This window comes from Drosophila innubila, assembly GCF_004354385.1.
Source record: "Drosophila innubila isolate TH190305 chromosome 2L unlocalized genomic scaffold, UK_Dinn_1.0 4_B_2L, whole genome shotgun sequence".
NCBI classification, from domain to species: domain Eukaryota; kingdom Metazoa; phylum Arthropoda; class Insecta; order Diptera; family Drosophilidae; genus Drosophila; species Drosophila innubila.
The window spans coordinates 578,269-594,615 of NW_022995372.1; the positions used below are offsets into that span (position 1 = coordinate 578,269).

Below are 16,347 nucleotides of genomic sequence, written 5' to 3' on the forward strand. Positions count from 1 at the left end.
AGATGAAAATGGTTTAGAACCAGTAGCCAATTGCCAAACAGTCAAACAGCCAAATGGTCAAACAGTCAGTTCTAATTAACATGTAGGACCCAGCGCAGGATGCTGTTGGAATGGCTCTAGGGTATGGCCTGTACAAAAGGTATCTACATTTTTTATGATTTACGTGGAAATCGCCGCAATTTACAGTCCGAGAGCTGCGGCTCTTGAATCGTAAAAAAAATTCAGCGCAAAAACTATGCAACAATGAGATATAAGTCGACTCGTACATACCCTGTAATAACTACAATTCATATTGTTAATCATGCTAGAGAAATTTATGAATCTTTATTTATTGATCATTTTTATTATTATTTCTTAGTCAAACATATTGAAATTTTTAGAATATGTAGTAAATTATTAATGACCCACTTATACCAAGTTTCTGGAACATAACTTAAGATTTGAAGAAGTTAGGGATATTTAAAAAATATTTTATTACTGAGAAATAATTATAATTTCTAACAAATTTTAGCTGAATGCACTTTGAAATTTACAGGAATATTATAGTAGTATGTAGTATTTTATCATAGACTAGCTTTTAGGATTATAACTAAAGAATCAAGAAATCTATTGATATTTAAAAAAAATTGCTACTACTGAGAAATATTTATGTTTTTAGATACATTTCACATATTTAAGCACCTCTCTCTGCACTCCTACACTTACAGGGTATACTAACACATCCAGTTCAAGTACCAAACATTTCAAGACCCTTTCTCTATAGGTGGTTATCGCTAACGGAAACGTTGCGCCTCTTGGGCGTTAAACGCTTTGCCAGGACAAATGCATTTGTACAATTTTCTTGGCCAGTTACCAGTTACCTGACCTGACCAACTGACAACTACCGACTTTTTATGACTTTGTAACAATTTTTTATGATTTTTTGTGCATCTTTTACCTGCGTGTAGTGCATGTTTTTTATACAGATATGTTTATGCATCTGAAAGAGATTTTATTTTTTTATTTAGACATTTATTTTTTTGGTCACCTTGGAATTTGACTTTTCGTTATAATTTGCTTGTGTCGGAAGTTTTCTGGGAATATTGACAACTAAATGGGAAAACAGTTTTCCCAAATTGTTTTTTATGATGCGAGTTGAAAAGTCAAAAAACAATTTTAAAGCGACAAATAAAATTATTTATTGTTTAGTTGTGAAAAAGAGATCAGATTTGATCAGGAAATTAAACTATTGCAAGCTATATGATAAACAATACTAAATAATGATTATATGATAAATTTTGAGAACTTGCATCAATAATAATGATTATTTTTGAGTTCTTTTCTAAAAATAACAAGTGAAAAAATTCTACTCGTATATTAAAATTAATTTTTATTTTGATAAAAAATAGAACTCCTTAATAATGATAAGATGCACTTGACTAGGAATTTACATTTTACTTGGCGATTTTTTACTGTTTTTATAAATGGTTTGTACGTGCTGCATTTTATTACAATAAATATAATGCCTTTAATACACTGCAACATAATATAAATAAAATAAAATCCAAAACAAATCATAATTATAAACGAAGTGGCAAGAAAAATGACAAAAAAAAGTCCCCAAGAGCTAAAGCAAAGTGGGTGGCAGTTGTTGTGGATGGCGAGTGGAACGTATGTGGGTGGTGGGGAGTGAAAGGTGGGGAGTGGGAGGTCGAAGATGTCTGCATACAGCACATGTGTGCATAAATGAATGGCAAATAAATGCGAGTGCGCACAGAACAACAACAAGCAAAAGCAGAAGAAGAAGAAGAGAAACAGAAGCAGCAGCAGAAGAATAAAGCGCCAAGCAGACGACAATGGCACACGGAGACTGAAAAGTGGGGGTGAGAGCGAGTGGCGCTGCAGTCAACGTCGACGCAGCTTTAAAATATTTTTACATAGCTCACACACACACACACACACATTCGCAAGTTTTGACTCGTATTTTGAGGCGTGTGCGCCAATCATAAAATAATATGCATACACACACACACACAGCGCAGTTGACGTCGACGCCAACGCCATTTGAAAGCTAAATTTAAATTTTAAGCCACACCCCAAACAAGCGCACGCATACAGCAAACACACACACACCCAAACACACGCACACAATAGAGTTTAACGAACGACAGCGCGAGCCGAACAAACGTACGAAGCCCCCAACCCCCGAGAGCCAACATGAGCCGAGATAACAACAACGACATTGTAGTAAAATTTTAAAACGTATAAAATGTTGGAGCAATCAGACAGACACACACTCACAATCACACATACAAGCGCTCACTCAAATGCAAACGCAGTCTCACTCATTCACCAATACACTCAACGCTCAAAGCAACGACGTTTGCTCATTTCTCCTCTGCAGCGAATGAGATTGCCTTGTGGAACGCGTTTCTAACAGGCAAACGGTAAATAAATGAGCGTGCGCTCTAACACACACACACACAAAAACTCACGCTCGCACTCGCACTCAGCCTCTCACATTCTCACTCACACTCACTCACACTCCTTCTTAGGCAGCGCGCGAGCGAGAGAGACCAATCTGTGCTCGTGTGCTTTCGTTCCATAAGCTCTGTTTGGCTTCGTTTAGCGCTCGCTCACACTCACATATACACTCTCAGTCACTCATACACATCCACAGCCAGTTGGCGCTTTTGGCGCTCAAGTGCAGTTGACGCGCCGACGTGGAAACCAGTTAAACGCGTTGACTCCTAAGAAGCACATCGTGCAGCGCTCGTGTGGGTTTTAACAAGCTACCAAAAAAAAAAATAGGAAATAAAAAAAAATAAAAAAAGCACTAACGCTCTTTTTTTAACACATATACACGAGTGCGAGTCTAAAACCACCCTTACCGCTTTGGGGGTGGCTCTACCATAAAAAAACTTCCCCTGCTGCCGAATTTTGGGCGCAAAAACACTAAATTTCAACTCAAAAACGCAAAACGCACTCAAACACAAGTCAATGCCGGCTAAAAGGGAGTGTAGAAGGCATTGAGACAGAGAGACGACGGAGAGAGAAAGAGAGAGCGAAACGAGTGTGTAAAAGACAGACAAAGACGGTACCCGCTGTACTACCGGCAATACATCCTCAACATCATCATCATTGTTATTACTCGTATCATCATCATCATCATACTCATAGATCTAGAGAGTTATCCTGACACATTGGATTCTTTCTTCCGTTGTCAGTTTCATACGAAACACGAACGCGTTTGGACGCAGACCGGCGCAATAAATTCAAAACTAAATGAAAATTGATGAAATATAGTTGGAAAATAGTTGGAAAATAAGAAAACTCTCTCGCAAGTGTTATGACAAGTGTAGAACGATTTTTATGACAATTTGACAATTACGAAATATATTGAAAAAGTGCAAGAAAACATAGACAAACATATCCTAAACAAACACATACTATTTAATACCATAACATACCATATACATTGAGCTGTCCTGTGCTGTGAAAATGGTTATGTCGGAGCTACGTTGGCACACTGCTAGTAACGAGGATAATAACAATTCCTTAAAGCATGATTTGCTAAAGAACATGAACATGAACAACAACAACAACAACAGCGCCAGAGACGCTGCCGTCCACATGATGCAGAATCGATGTAAGTTTTATATACTTTATAGGTACTATAATGTAACCAATTATGATCTATTAGGTTATAAAAGTATTTTAGAGACAGTTGTTGAAGTAATTCTGATTTGAATTATGTTTTCAATATGATATTGTTATACAATAAAATATATCTTAACTTTTTAATATTCTAAGATCTAAGAAATCTTAGAACTTAAGATTGATTTTGATATAGTTATTAAAAAAGTGTTAATTTCTATTTAATATTTAATGTGATGCAGACGTCAGATCTATATACCTTACAGTAAGTCTAATATAAGCAAGATCTATGAGATCTTTAGAGTAAATGTTGAGGGACTTTTGATTTAAATCATAAATATATTATAACATTATTAGCTTGAGAATTGTTCTTAATTAAGTTCAAGAATGAATCTTTAAATAACCTATATTTTCTGATTAACATACTGAACATGTGGTTTACACTATTGTCTTAAAAATTTTATAAATCCTTAGTACTAATAAGCAATTTAAATTAAAAAAATGTATGCAGAAAAATCCTTCAATAGGATATTAGCTGAAGTTTAGTATTCATTTATTCATTTTAACACTATAATATTGAATATTATCATTAATAGGCTATCAGAGTTTAGTATAAAATTAGTTCTGCTTTCATATTATAAAAAATTAATGACTCAGCTTATTAAAATTTGATAAAAAATCAGAAACTTTATTCTAATCTATAGCAATTTAAAAAATTTCATCATTAGCAAACTTAAGCATTACCTGACTCATCTAGTTCCGTTCTTAGTACCCAATGGAACCAAAAAATAAATATAATAATAAAAAAAACCCCCCAGTGAGTTTGGCAATTTCTTGGACTCGGGTGTCCATATCAGAAACATCATTAATATCAGATATATCGACCCACTTAGCTAAATACTTGTCGTACCACGTCTACAATTGGAACTGTAAGTTATAGAGTTGACGAGGAACTACAAATGCAGTCCATAATCGTAATAAAATAAATGTATTTATTGAAGACGCATTTCTTGCACAATCCAAAATGACCGTGTATTCAATTTAGTTGCTTATCAACTGGTTGTAAAATGTTGTCAAACACTGAGAGAGGGGCCTATACCCTGAAGGTATATGCGTATTATGGCTAATGGGGTCTTGAATAACCGATAATTTATTGCTTTAATGAGCTGTACTTTTGATAGTTGCAATTATTAGATAGATAGAGATTTCGAGAGCTCTACAGCTAATGGTTTAAAGTTCTTGAGTTGATTTTATACAAGCATATATAAGTCAACCCTTGTATAAATGTCTCATGATTTCCATATACTCTTATCGCATCTTGATACCTGAGTTTCTTATCTGGGACACCTGCACGACCAAAAAGTCCATCTAAAATTCTGGGTAAACAAATTTCGTCATATCGTTGCAAGTTGATTATAATAAATTAATCGATTGCTCGCTCGAACACGACAATAAGTTTTAAATTAATATACTTCGATTTATCTGGGCCGATTGACGACAAAAAAACGTACGAACATGGATTATTTTTAGTCAAACTCGCAATGAGCTCATTATGAGTTATGATAAGAGTTAGAAAAAAAAGAACATGACTTGAAGGCTGCTGCTTATCGGGCCTATTGATATGGCCAACAAGTGTGAAATGGTCAAGAAAGAGGGCGTGTGTACGGCAACATTGATATGAGCATTAGGGCCAATTCCCAGAATAGCCTAATTAACTATTGAAATGGTATTAATTTTAAAATCTTTTGCTTTTTTTCAACTGTTTTGAAATGTGTGAATTTTGACAATTTGAATTTTAGAAAACGCCTTCTTATTGCACTATAAAATTGTTTCAGCTATGTTGTGTGAAAAGTTCAGACTTCTAGGTCGAATGGTTTCGGCTGTGCAATGATCAGTCAGTTAGTGAGTCAGGACAAAGAGTTTTATTTCATATTTAGTAATTCAAGAAGTTTTTGTTTGCCTTAGATTTTATTCGATAAATCATTTCCTTACTTTAATTGTGCTTAAAATTGTAAAATCGCAAGCTTTATTTTTTTTACTAAAGAACCTAACACTTTTTTTTTTTACTTGAAAAAAAGTTTAATATTTAGTTTTGATTCATCAATAGCTGTTAGTCATTAAATAATTAGCTACAAATCAAATAACATATAGAAGCAGCTTAAATATTTACGCGGAAATGGACGAATTCCTTTTTAGCGTCTATAAGCAGACTAAGCTTTTCCCCTTCCTCTCTCTCTCTCTCCCTCTCTGTCTGTCTTTCTGCGCTTTGTTTTGCTACGAAAATGTATATGAAACAAAAGGCACGACAATCCAAACACACACACGCACACACACTCAGACACACATTATTTTGGGGGGTCAAGAGTTCAAGAGACACGCAGCTTCCGAAGACGACGACGACTCAATCGATACTCAGTCTGCGCACGTGATGTTGCCACAAACACACACACATACACACACATATATCCCCTCCACACACACACACAACTGTCGAGGTCATTGACTAATTGTGCAAAAGTATCTCATGGATACGTCTCCCGTTTCCCTTCTCCCGTCTCTCGCAGCATGCAACACTCGCTCTTTGTGCCACCCGCTGTTTGAGTTTTCCCTCCACCCCCTCCCCACCCTTAAATTAGAGGGTGCTTGTGGTTTTTGCATTTCGCTAGCAATTGTAAAATTTTTGTGAAATTTTCATTTGGAAAATCGAGAAAATAGGAATTAAATCAAATGAAAATAAAAACGTTGCTCTTTTCTGACCCGTGCTGGGCACACGCCGCTTGCCACCGCTGCTTGCCACAAGCGGGGGTGGCTTTTCCACACAAATATGTTACATAATTTATGTGGCATTTTAACGCGCAGTTTTCGAAAATTAGTTTACCTCGCCGACGCCTTAAGTGAGTGAAATGCAACATGATTGGGTTACGAGTGGCAACAGACGAGGCAAAATGTTAACAGAGTTGCATCAGCTACGGCACATATGCCACATCACGTTGCATGTATTGTAGTCGGCAGAGATCTTTCAGTTTTCAAGACCACTTGAGTTTTGTCGTGTGGCAACAACAGTTGCTGCCTCATATTGTTGCATAATTGGCTAAAAGTGTGCCATAAGTTGCACACACTCTTTTTGATGGTATCTGTATCTGTATTGTCAAATTTATGATTTCTTAAGAAAGAACTGATTAAAATTGTATCTTGAATAATATATCAGTCAAAGTAATAGCCGATTTAACTAGCGTTTATTATGATTCAGCAAAAAGCACACATATTTTATGTAATAGTTCCAAAGTCTGTAATCTTTATCAGGCCCAATCATGGGTATTCCCTGAGCCAAGCCAACTGATTTATGCCCAGTAGTTGATTATGAAAAGATGATAATTATAATCGCTTGATTATGAAAGCGTAATAAACAAAATTCTACACATCGGAAATTTATTTAAATTTATTTAGCATACCCATCTTTAGAGTAAAACTCCCATTTAATTTAATATAAATGCAAGAGAGTCAAATGAGAGGGTCAACCGAAATATTCCTCCAAATTTAAGTGCATGGTAATGCACTTAAAGCAAGTAGCCGTTGCAACTGCCACAGTGCTTGCCACAGGGAGCAGTTGCAACACGACAACACGTATCAGGCATAAACTGAGCAGTTTTTAAAACAGAAAATTCCAGGAACTCTACAAATGGTAAACTTAAGAGGGATGGGCAGTAAAAGTTGAAAGAGGAAGAGTGCGCGGAGGTTGCATGCCCCCAAATCGATATCGATACATTTTAGCTAACTGACCAAATGGCCGCAGACAGGACAGGACACGCTGCAGCATTAAAGGATATTTTTATGTCGCTCGCTAGAGGGAACACCTGGTCCTTGCAACGTCTACCTCTTTCCCTCTCTCTCTCTCTCTCTCTCTCTCTCTCTCCTGGTCTGCCTCTTCGTCTTTGACTCTGCTTTCAATTTGAATTTGAAATTTTTACGTCGCACATTTGTTGGCCACATTTTATGAGCCGATTTCTGGGCGCGTCCTCAACTTAACTGAGTTCATCTAAAGTCAAGGCGACTCTGGCTAATTTATGAGTTTGTGGCAACAACTTTGACTCTTTAACAATGTCTACAACTATCTCTACAATGTCTGACCAAGCGAAGAGCATTATGAATGTAATAGATTTCAGATAGATAGACAGATAAATATTTAGAATTATAGAATTTCTAAATGATATGCAGAAGTTACTTGAATTTATAAAAATCAAAGCCGTGATAAATTATCTGGATAAGTGAGTATAACCCAGTTAAACTTATCTTTAATACCCCTTTCTGCAAGTATATTAAATATTCCAAAACTAAGTACAATTAGCTTTATTTCATATTATAATGCTTATTTTCAATATATAATATTTATCATTTTATTTTATTAATAATAATATTGTTATATTTTATTGATCAACATTGATAAATAACATAATTTTCATATTTTTTCATTATCCTAAAGTTTACTTAAGTGCATCGCTAATAATTTCTTTCGGTTTATTCTATTACAGATATCAGTCGCCTGTCTCGCTCGCCATCGCCGCTGCAATCGAACGGTAAGTGCTCCATAATAATATATTTGACTCGTGACTCCCCCAACTCCCGATTAGGTCCATTAGGACATACGCCGAAGCATCAGCTGTTGTCCGAATACTCTCGAAAAATAAAACCCCTTGTCTAGATTTACGATTTGTCCACTTTGAAAAATAGATGTACGAGTTTGTTATAATATATTTTTGGGTCCATGAAACATCTGCCGTGTGTCGTGGCATCAGTTTCACAACGAACCGAGAGTTGTGAATAGGGAGAGAGAGAGAAAGAGAAGTCAGAAATAGAGAAGCAACCCTTGCTATCGTATTTGAGGTCTCGCACTCGTTGGCCACGCGCTGCGATCTGGTTTTTAGAGTAAGGGTTAGGGATTGAAATAGGGAAAGGCCTATAGCTAAATAGAGGGGGTAAATGTAGAGCTATCAATGGGGTAGGGGTAAAGAACTATAGTAGGGGTTAAAGTACAATGGCTGTCAAAACTTTTGTCGCATCGCCTATGATTTAGGGAAGAGGGAAGGAAAGGAAAAGAAAAAGAAGCTGGAAAATCGGGTGTATCTTTAAGTTGATTTTGATGTCTTATTAAATGCTTGTGCGTGTGTGTGGTGTGTGTGACTTAACAGCTTCTTAAGTAGTTCTTGCTTGACTGCATTAGGTGACAATTGTCGTGTCATTTAAGGGCGTACCTAATTGAGGTTTTAGGGTGCAATTCAAAGTCAAATTGTAGAGGCGTTCTAATTGTGAGAGCTGAACAGTTATCGATATTTGAAATATTATACTGTATTACTTGAATATATACACTCCTATTTATCTGCATTATAAATGGAACTCATTATTATTCATAACTCGTTATTCCGTCTTGAAACTGCGTAAAATTTGCAATTCACACTTTACAAATTCCATGGCAACATCATAATCAAGTCTATAGACTTTTGGGCCAATGTTAACGCCCACGTTCCACGTGCCAAGAACTTCGTTAGTCACGGCCTGGTCCAGGACAGAATAGGACAGGACAGAACTTGGTCCAAGCGTATCCCTTTTTGGCCATAATAGAACCTTTTTTTCCTCCTTCTTTGCTACTTTTATATTATTGACAGCATTTCGCTTGATTTGAATTCTTATATGTGCGAGTGTATGACTATATATGTGTGTGTGTGTGTGTGGGCAGTCGAACACAGTTGCTGTGATTTCTTTCACATGAGCTCAACTCTCCCTTGAACACATATTTACATATATTTTATGCAAAAATTATGCCGTTATGCACGAGTGTGGGAGCACACACACACATGCACAAGGATACACAAATGTGAAGTCAAACTGACCATTTGGCTTTTTTTATTGGTTGCCCAAATGAGCAGAGGCGTCAAAAAAAGGGGAGTTTAGTGTGATAACCTCAAGTAACTCAGCTTCTATTGGGACTATAGCGAACATCTGAATAGTATTTCGTTTATCCTAACCATACAATGCTAATTATATGAATTGTCATGATTAAACCACCTCTATTGTCAAACTAACTATAGTAACTCGAGTTCTGTAGATGCTAAAACTTAAATTTTAGCAGTTTACCAGTTATTACCACTCAAAACAAGAAATTATATCAATTCTCAGCCTACCACCCACTCTATAAGCAAAATATCTATTGTAACTCGGAAAATACTTCAGCTAGGTGAACAAAATAACGCTTAAGTTAAATGAAATATCTCTGTTTGCATATTCAGTCTAAAAGTACTATACCTAGCTGTGGCTACACCATTGTAACCCAGCTGTTCTTAGCCGTAGCTGTATGAAATTTGTGCCATATACTACTCCCACAATTTGCAAGCAATTTCAGACTACGCCCCTGGCTTGTGGTCATCACACAACACATACAAATCGAATTTGCACATCATCTGAATACCAAATGGCCGCACGTAGCCCCAGCACATATGAGAAAACAAAATTTGAGTCTGCAAAAGCCGTATGATGATGACTATGGATGGACCATGTGGGGCACCCACTTGGGCGAATAAGTCATCAAATTCACGTAGCATCAACCACCAAGAATCGAACCTGAATCTCAAACTGAACCACAACTCATAAAGTAGCCAGAACAAACATATGCAAAAATTTTGTGCTGGGATCTGCCACGGACACAGCTGACCAAACGAATACTCGTAGAATGTGTGGGAAATGGGAAATGGAAATGTGAAAATGGCACAATTGAGATTTCAAGTTGAATGAGGGAGGAAGCACTTCAAAGGGGACTCCTGAATTTGAAAAGGGTTATATGCCAACCCAACTTTTGGTTGCCAGATTTTCAGAGGGTGGCACACAAAAAAAAAAAAATGAACTGCGACGCATTTAAATATTATTGCAAATCAATTGACTCCCCCTTTTTCTTCATTTCTTTTCAACTGCTCACCTTTCTTTTTTTGTACAAATAAAATGCATACAAATAGCAAATTTATACAAATCGTTGGCCAAAAGCATTTGAAATGCTAAAATGGCACTTAAAAGCAGCCAAAATGAAAAGAAAACACGAGAAATCCATTTGATGTATGAATGCTTGTTTGTTTGTATATATTTTTACCCATAGGTGCAACTAACTATGTAAACTAACAGTTTGACAAAGGCTACATTTTGGCATAATATGAGCTAAGCGAGTCTCTTTCTCTCCCCTTTCTCACTCTCCATTTATCTGGGTGTTTGTGTGGTCCACGTGGAAAGCCTTTCACCCAAAAACTCAACCGACTATGAAATTGAAACAAAATTATGCAAACGTATTCCTTCTGCATGCTAAAGTTATGCAAAGGACATAGCATGATAGGTTAACAGGCTGGACTGGGTATTTAATTTAACATTAGCTGAAAGTTTTCGAAATAAGCCTTTGATATCCGACATTCGGACAGTATTTAGCAACTAAAAAAGAGTTTTATTTGAATTGAATTATAATTTAATTTGCTATCTATAAATATTTCATTTCATTTTTTGTATCCAATTCCCATTTAGAATTAAATGAATTATATAAAATGCTCCTTTATGATAATTGCTATGAATGCTACATTTTAAAATAATTTAAAAAAATATTTCTACCTTCCATTAGATTCTACCTAAGATTTCTTTCTCATATTCTTACTCCCTGTGATTTTTTCTGTGGCTCTTCAGGTTGATTATCCTGTGAATCTTCTTGGTGTTTCATCTTATTAGGATCAACATGGATCTCTTCTTCGACCTATCTCTGTAATTTTTCCTGTTGTTCCTGTGGCTCTTCTGTAATGCTCTCTGTATTTCATCCTGAAATTATGCCTTTTAGGTTACTTCTATTTATCTTCGGCTCTTTCAATATTTGCTCCTCTAATGATCCCCTTAGGTTACTTCCATCTATCACAACTATATATTCAACATTTGTTTTCCTTTTCTCCTTCATTACAGCTTCGGATTGTGATGACAACAACTCGAGTGTCGGCACCTCCAGCGATCGTTGTCGATCTCCGTTGAGTCCGGCATTGTTGTTGACGCAGCAACAGGCGAAGCGTCAATTGCTGTCAATGCAGCCACATCCGGCGCATCATCAGCATCACAACAATCACAACCATCAGGTGTATAAGTTGGAGCAACCCGATGAGGATTACGATGATGCCAATGGTGGGGCACTCAACTTGACCAGCGACAACTCGCGACACAGCACACAATCTCCGGCGAATTCGGTCAAGTTGCACGTAAATTCGCCGGTTAATTCGCCAGTTTCACCAGTGATTTCACCGGTGAATTCACCGGTGATTTCGCCAGTGTTGCCACCGAGTGTGGCCACGCCCACCTCAATTGCTGCTGCTGCCGCCGCCGCTGCAGTTGCCACCACAGTGGCAAGTGGCATGCAACCAATGCTGGCACTGCCGGGTCTCTCCTCGCCACAGGCTCAATTCGCCGCCGCAGGCTTGGGCTTGAATAATCCTCTGCTTACGGGCTCCATTTCGCCGCAAGACTTTGTGCAGTTGCAACAGTTGTTGCAGCAACGTCAGGTGGCCTTGCAACAGCAGTTTAATAGTTATATGGAGCTGTTGCGCAGTGGCACGCTGGGTGTGACACAGGATGATCCGGCACTTGCCACACAGGTGGCAGCCGCACAGTTCCTCATGCAGAGCCAGTTGCAAGCACTCGCCCAGGCCACACAGCAGTTGCAAGCGTTGCAGAAGCAACAGGAGTCCGTCTCGCTCTCGCTCTGCAAATCGCCGCTGTTGCAGCCACGCAGCTCCACGCCACATGCCACACGGAGTCCGCACCCGTGCAATGCGTGCGCAGTCCGGCAAGTTCGCCGTTGCAGCAACAACAACACTTGCAACATCCGTTGCACATAACGCCACCAAATTCCGCGGCCAGCTTGAAATTGAGTGGCATGTTGACGCCGAGCACACCCACAAGTGGCACGCAACTTCAAACACCGCAGCCCAAGACGGTGGCAAGCGCGGCAGCTGCACGTGCCGCCGGTGAACCCTCGCCGGAGGAGACCACCGATCTGGAGGAACTGGAACAATTCGCCAAGACCTTCAAACAACGTCGCATTAAACTGGGATTCACCCAGGGAGATGTCGGTCTGGCCATGGGAAAACTCTATGGCAATGACTTCTCCCAGACGACAATCTCTCGTTTCGAGGCACTTAATCTGAGCTTCAAGAACATGTGCAAGCTGAAGCCGCTGCTCCAAAAATGGTTGGATGATGCGGATCGCACAATTCAAGCCACTGGCGGAGTCTTTGATCCGGCCGCATTGCAGGCGACAGTCAGCACGCCGGAAATCATTGGCAGGCGTCGCAAGAAGCGCACCTCGATTGAGACAACTATTCGGGGAGCCCTCGAGAAGGCCTTTATGGCCAACCAGAAGCCCACCTCGGAGGAGATCAGCCAACTGGCCGATCGCCTGGGCATGGAGAAGGAGGTGGTACGTGTCTGGTTCTGCAATCGCCGGCAGAAGGAGAAACGCATCAATCCCTCCCTCGACAGCCCAACGGGTGCCGATGACGAGGAGTCGCCCTACATGTTGCACTAGAGGGGAATTTTGTCGGGTTATAGTCTTAAATTGGGACATAGACAGTGCAATGGGCGCAGGATACAAAACGGCGCCCACTTTAACTAACTAAAAGCAGGTGTGTAAAATATTTTCATTAAATATTAAGAAATTAATCCCACTATAATTTTATTTCTTTAAATTTTAAGTTAGTATCAAAAGTTGCTTAATTTTAAATTAGATACAGTGTCAATCAAACGTTTTTAAATTTCAAATTGCAACTAGTATTATCTTTATATAGAAAACACTTTGTCCACCCAAACCATAAGACGTATGAGGCTGAAATTTTCACACAACATAGTTGTTTAAATATTTCCTTAAATACATACATTTAGAAATTTTTTTTAAATTCAAAATTCCAATCAAATTAAGTTTACTTTATTCCAAATATAAATTAATAAATCGATATTATTAATTTTATTAAATTTTGTTACCTTACTGAACATTTTACTAATTTAGCTATTTAATTTTGCTCTTCATTGCAGGTTCAAAGTCGCAAACACATCAATTTGTAGCTTAATTCTTCACTATGATTCGGTTCCCACAACCAATCAAACACACCTAGATACACACACATACACACACACACACCTACAACCACGTGGTTTGTTTATGTTAACTATTATTGGTATTTATTGTATTTAATTGTAATGAAAGTACGTAAAACTCAAAGGGAAATAGCTCCAAAAATAGCTGTTCAAATAAACTCCAATATGTACTAATTCTGAGGTTCATTTGAACACCAAAATTTTGAGAGCCTAGAAAATAAAACATTTGTCTTGTGTGCAAATACACGAGATAAATGCTTTAATTTGAATTTGAATGTCGCTTGTTCTACACATGGCGTATGATTAATATTTAAGTACAGTCTAACCCAAAACGATTGCCACCCTGTGACTCAATTGCGCACAGGGTTCGTCGTTTTTTAAAGTCAAGTAAAACAGTTTCTAGCGAATAATTTCACATAAAAACTGAAAAACAAAAAGGCATATTTTTAAATTTTCATATGATCAACTTTTAAGCATATTTATTTCTTCGTGAATACTGTGATAATCAATGAATGATTTTTAATTATAATTAAACAACAAACTATTAACAAACAAACAAAATAATATAATTAGTAGTACTTTGTATGTTGTATGGGCAAGTAAACAAACTAATTAAAAAATCTTAATGTAAATCTAAATTAACTTAATAAAAAACACTTTTGGAATTTATCAGAAACACATTTGTAATTGTAAATTATAAAAAAAGGAAAAAAAATACTAATACTAATACGAATAGAATTTTAAAATGTATAAAAACAAAAAGGAAAAATTAACAAAAATTAATAAAGAATTAAATAAATATCAAACAAAATTTAAAAGAAAATTTTTTTATTTTAAATTAATTTCTTAAAGAAAATAAAAAAAGTAAGTGTTTTATTTGTTGTGTTGGTATTATGATAAATTTTAGCTCAGATTCGACTTGAATGAAATTCACGTTTAAGTTCTTTCATCTTCCCCCATGACAACCAATTCACAGACAGACAACCGACTGATAAGAATCACGAAAAAAATTATGAAAAATAACTAGCTCAGCATATGAGTGTGAGTCTGAGGCACAACATGCACATATGTATGTACGTACAAAGGGTATGAAAAAATGAAGCAGAGGCAGAAGCGTCATGAAAAGCGGCAGCTATAAAAGAGAAACGCAAAATAAAATTTTAATAAATAACAACATGCAAAACTGAAATTAATTCATGGAATTTCTGCCTACTGATTGCCCAGTAAGCATACCCCTTACACTTCCCTTTCCAAACCCCCTGAGTTGGGCAGTACTCGGAGCGCGTGCAAAGCGCAAATGCGAGCTAATCAGAAACAGACACCCGACAATGAGAGTAGGGGACAACTGGAGCATTGTAGCCGAAGATGACGAAGATATGAGCATGCAGATGAGCCCGAAGCATGACACGAAATGCAGAAGACCAATGAAGGCCGAGAGAAAGAGGGAAAGAAGGAGAGGCAGATACACAGAGCGAAATAATCATGAATTTCGTACTGAGAAATTCCATTTATTAATTTATTTCTCACTAAGATTGAAATTACTACAGAAAACTTTAATTCTTTGGCTTAACAATCCTTTTTTCCATACCTTGCAACTAAACACTTTTTCTAGCCTTATTTGCCCTGAATCTAAAACTTCAAACTGGCATAACTTTGTCAAAACTTAATTAATTTCCTTTAGAATTGTCAATTTTATCATTATTTGGCTCCTATTTTGATTCTGCATCCAAATTGGAAAATATAATATTTTAGCCTTAACTATCAATTTTTTCCATGGGTATGGTCATAGTCCATTTTATCCATACTTTCCCTTAGACACTATTTCAGAACTTCAAACCTTCATAACTTTGTCAAATCTTGACCGATTTCATTCCGGAATGTCACTTTTATGTTGTATTGACATCTATTTTGTTTCTGCATCAAAATTGGAAAATATTATATTTTTGCCTTCACTATTAATTTTCTCCATTGGTATGGTCATAGTCCATTTTCTCCATACTTTCCCTTAGACACTATTTCAGAACTTCAAACCTTCATAACTTTGTCAAATCTTGACCGATTTCATTCCGGAATGTCACTTTTATGTTGTATTGACCTCTATTTTGTTTCTGCATCAAAATTGGAAAATATTATATTTTTGCCTTCATTATCAATTTTTACCATGATTATGGTCCATTTTCTCCCTCCTTTCCCTTAGACACTATTTCAGAACTTCAAACCTGCATAACTTTGTCAAAACTTGACCAACTTGCTTCCGGAATGTCAATTTTATATTGTTTTGGCGTCTATTTTGATTCTGCATCCAAATTGGATGGTTATGGGCACTTTCCATTTTCTCCCTCCTTTCCCTTAGAAACTATTTCAGAACTTCAAACCTTCATAACTTTGTCAAATCTTGACCGATTTCATTGCGGAATGTCAATTTAATGTTGTATTGACGTCTATTTTGATTCTGCATCAAAATTGGAAAATATTGTATTTTTGCCTTCACTATCAATTTTCTCCATTGGTACGGTCATAGTCCATTTTACCCATACTTTCCCTTAGACACTATTTCAG

The 16,347-nt window shown here is 37.1% G+C and overlaps 1 protein-coding gene across 1 annotated transcript; it reads left to right on the forward strand.

The window, feature by feature from the left end:
• Positions 1 to 2,607: 2,607 nt before the first annotated feature.
• Positions 2,608 to 14,212, forward strand: LOC117779909 (protein nubbin-like). The gene is given in 5 exon segments (XM_034616253.1): positions 2,608 to 3,628; positions 8,166 to 8,210; positions 11,611 to 12,455; positions 12,458 to 13,319; positions 13,726 to 14,212. Coding segments are annotated over 4 exon segments (1,803 nt in total). The 5' UTR covers positions 2,608 to 3,480; the 3' UTR covers positions 13,223 to 13,319; positions 13,726 to 14,212.
• The last annotated feature ends 2,135 nt before the right edge of the window (positions 14,213 to 16,347 follow it).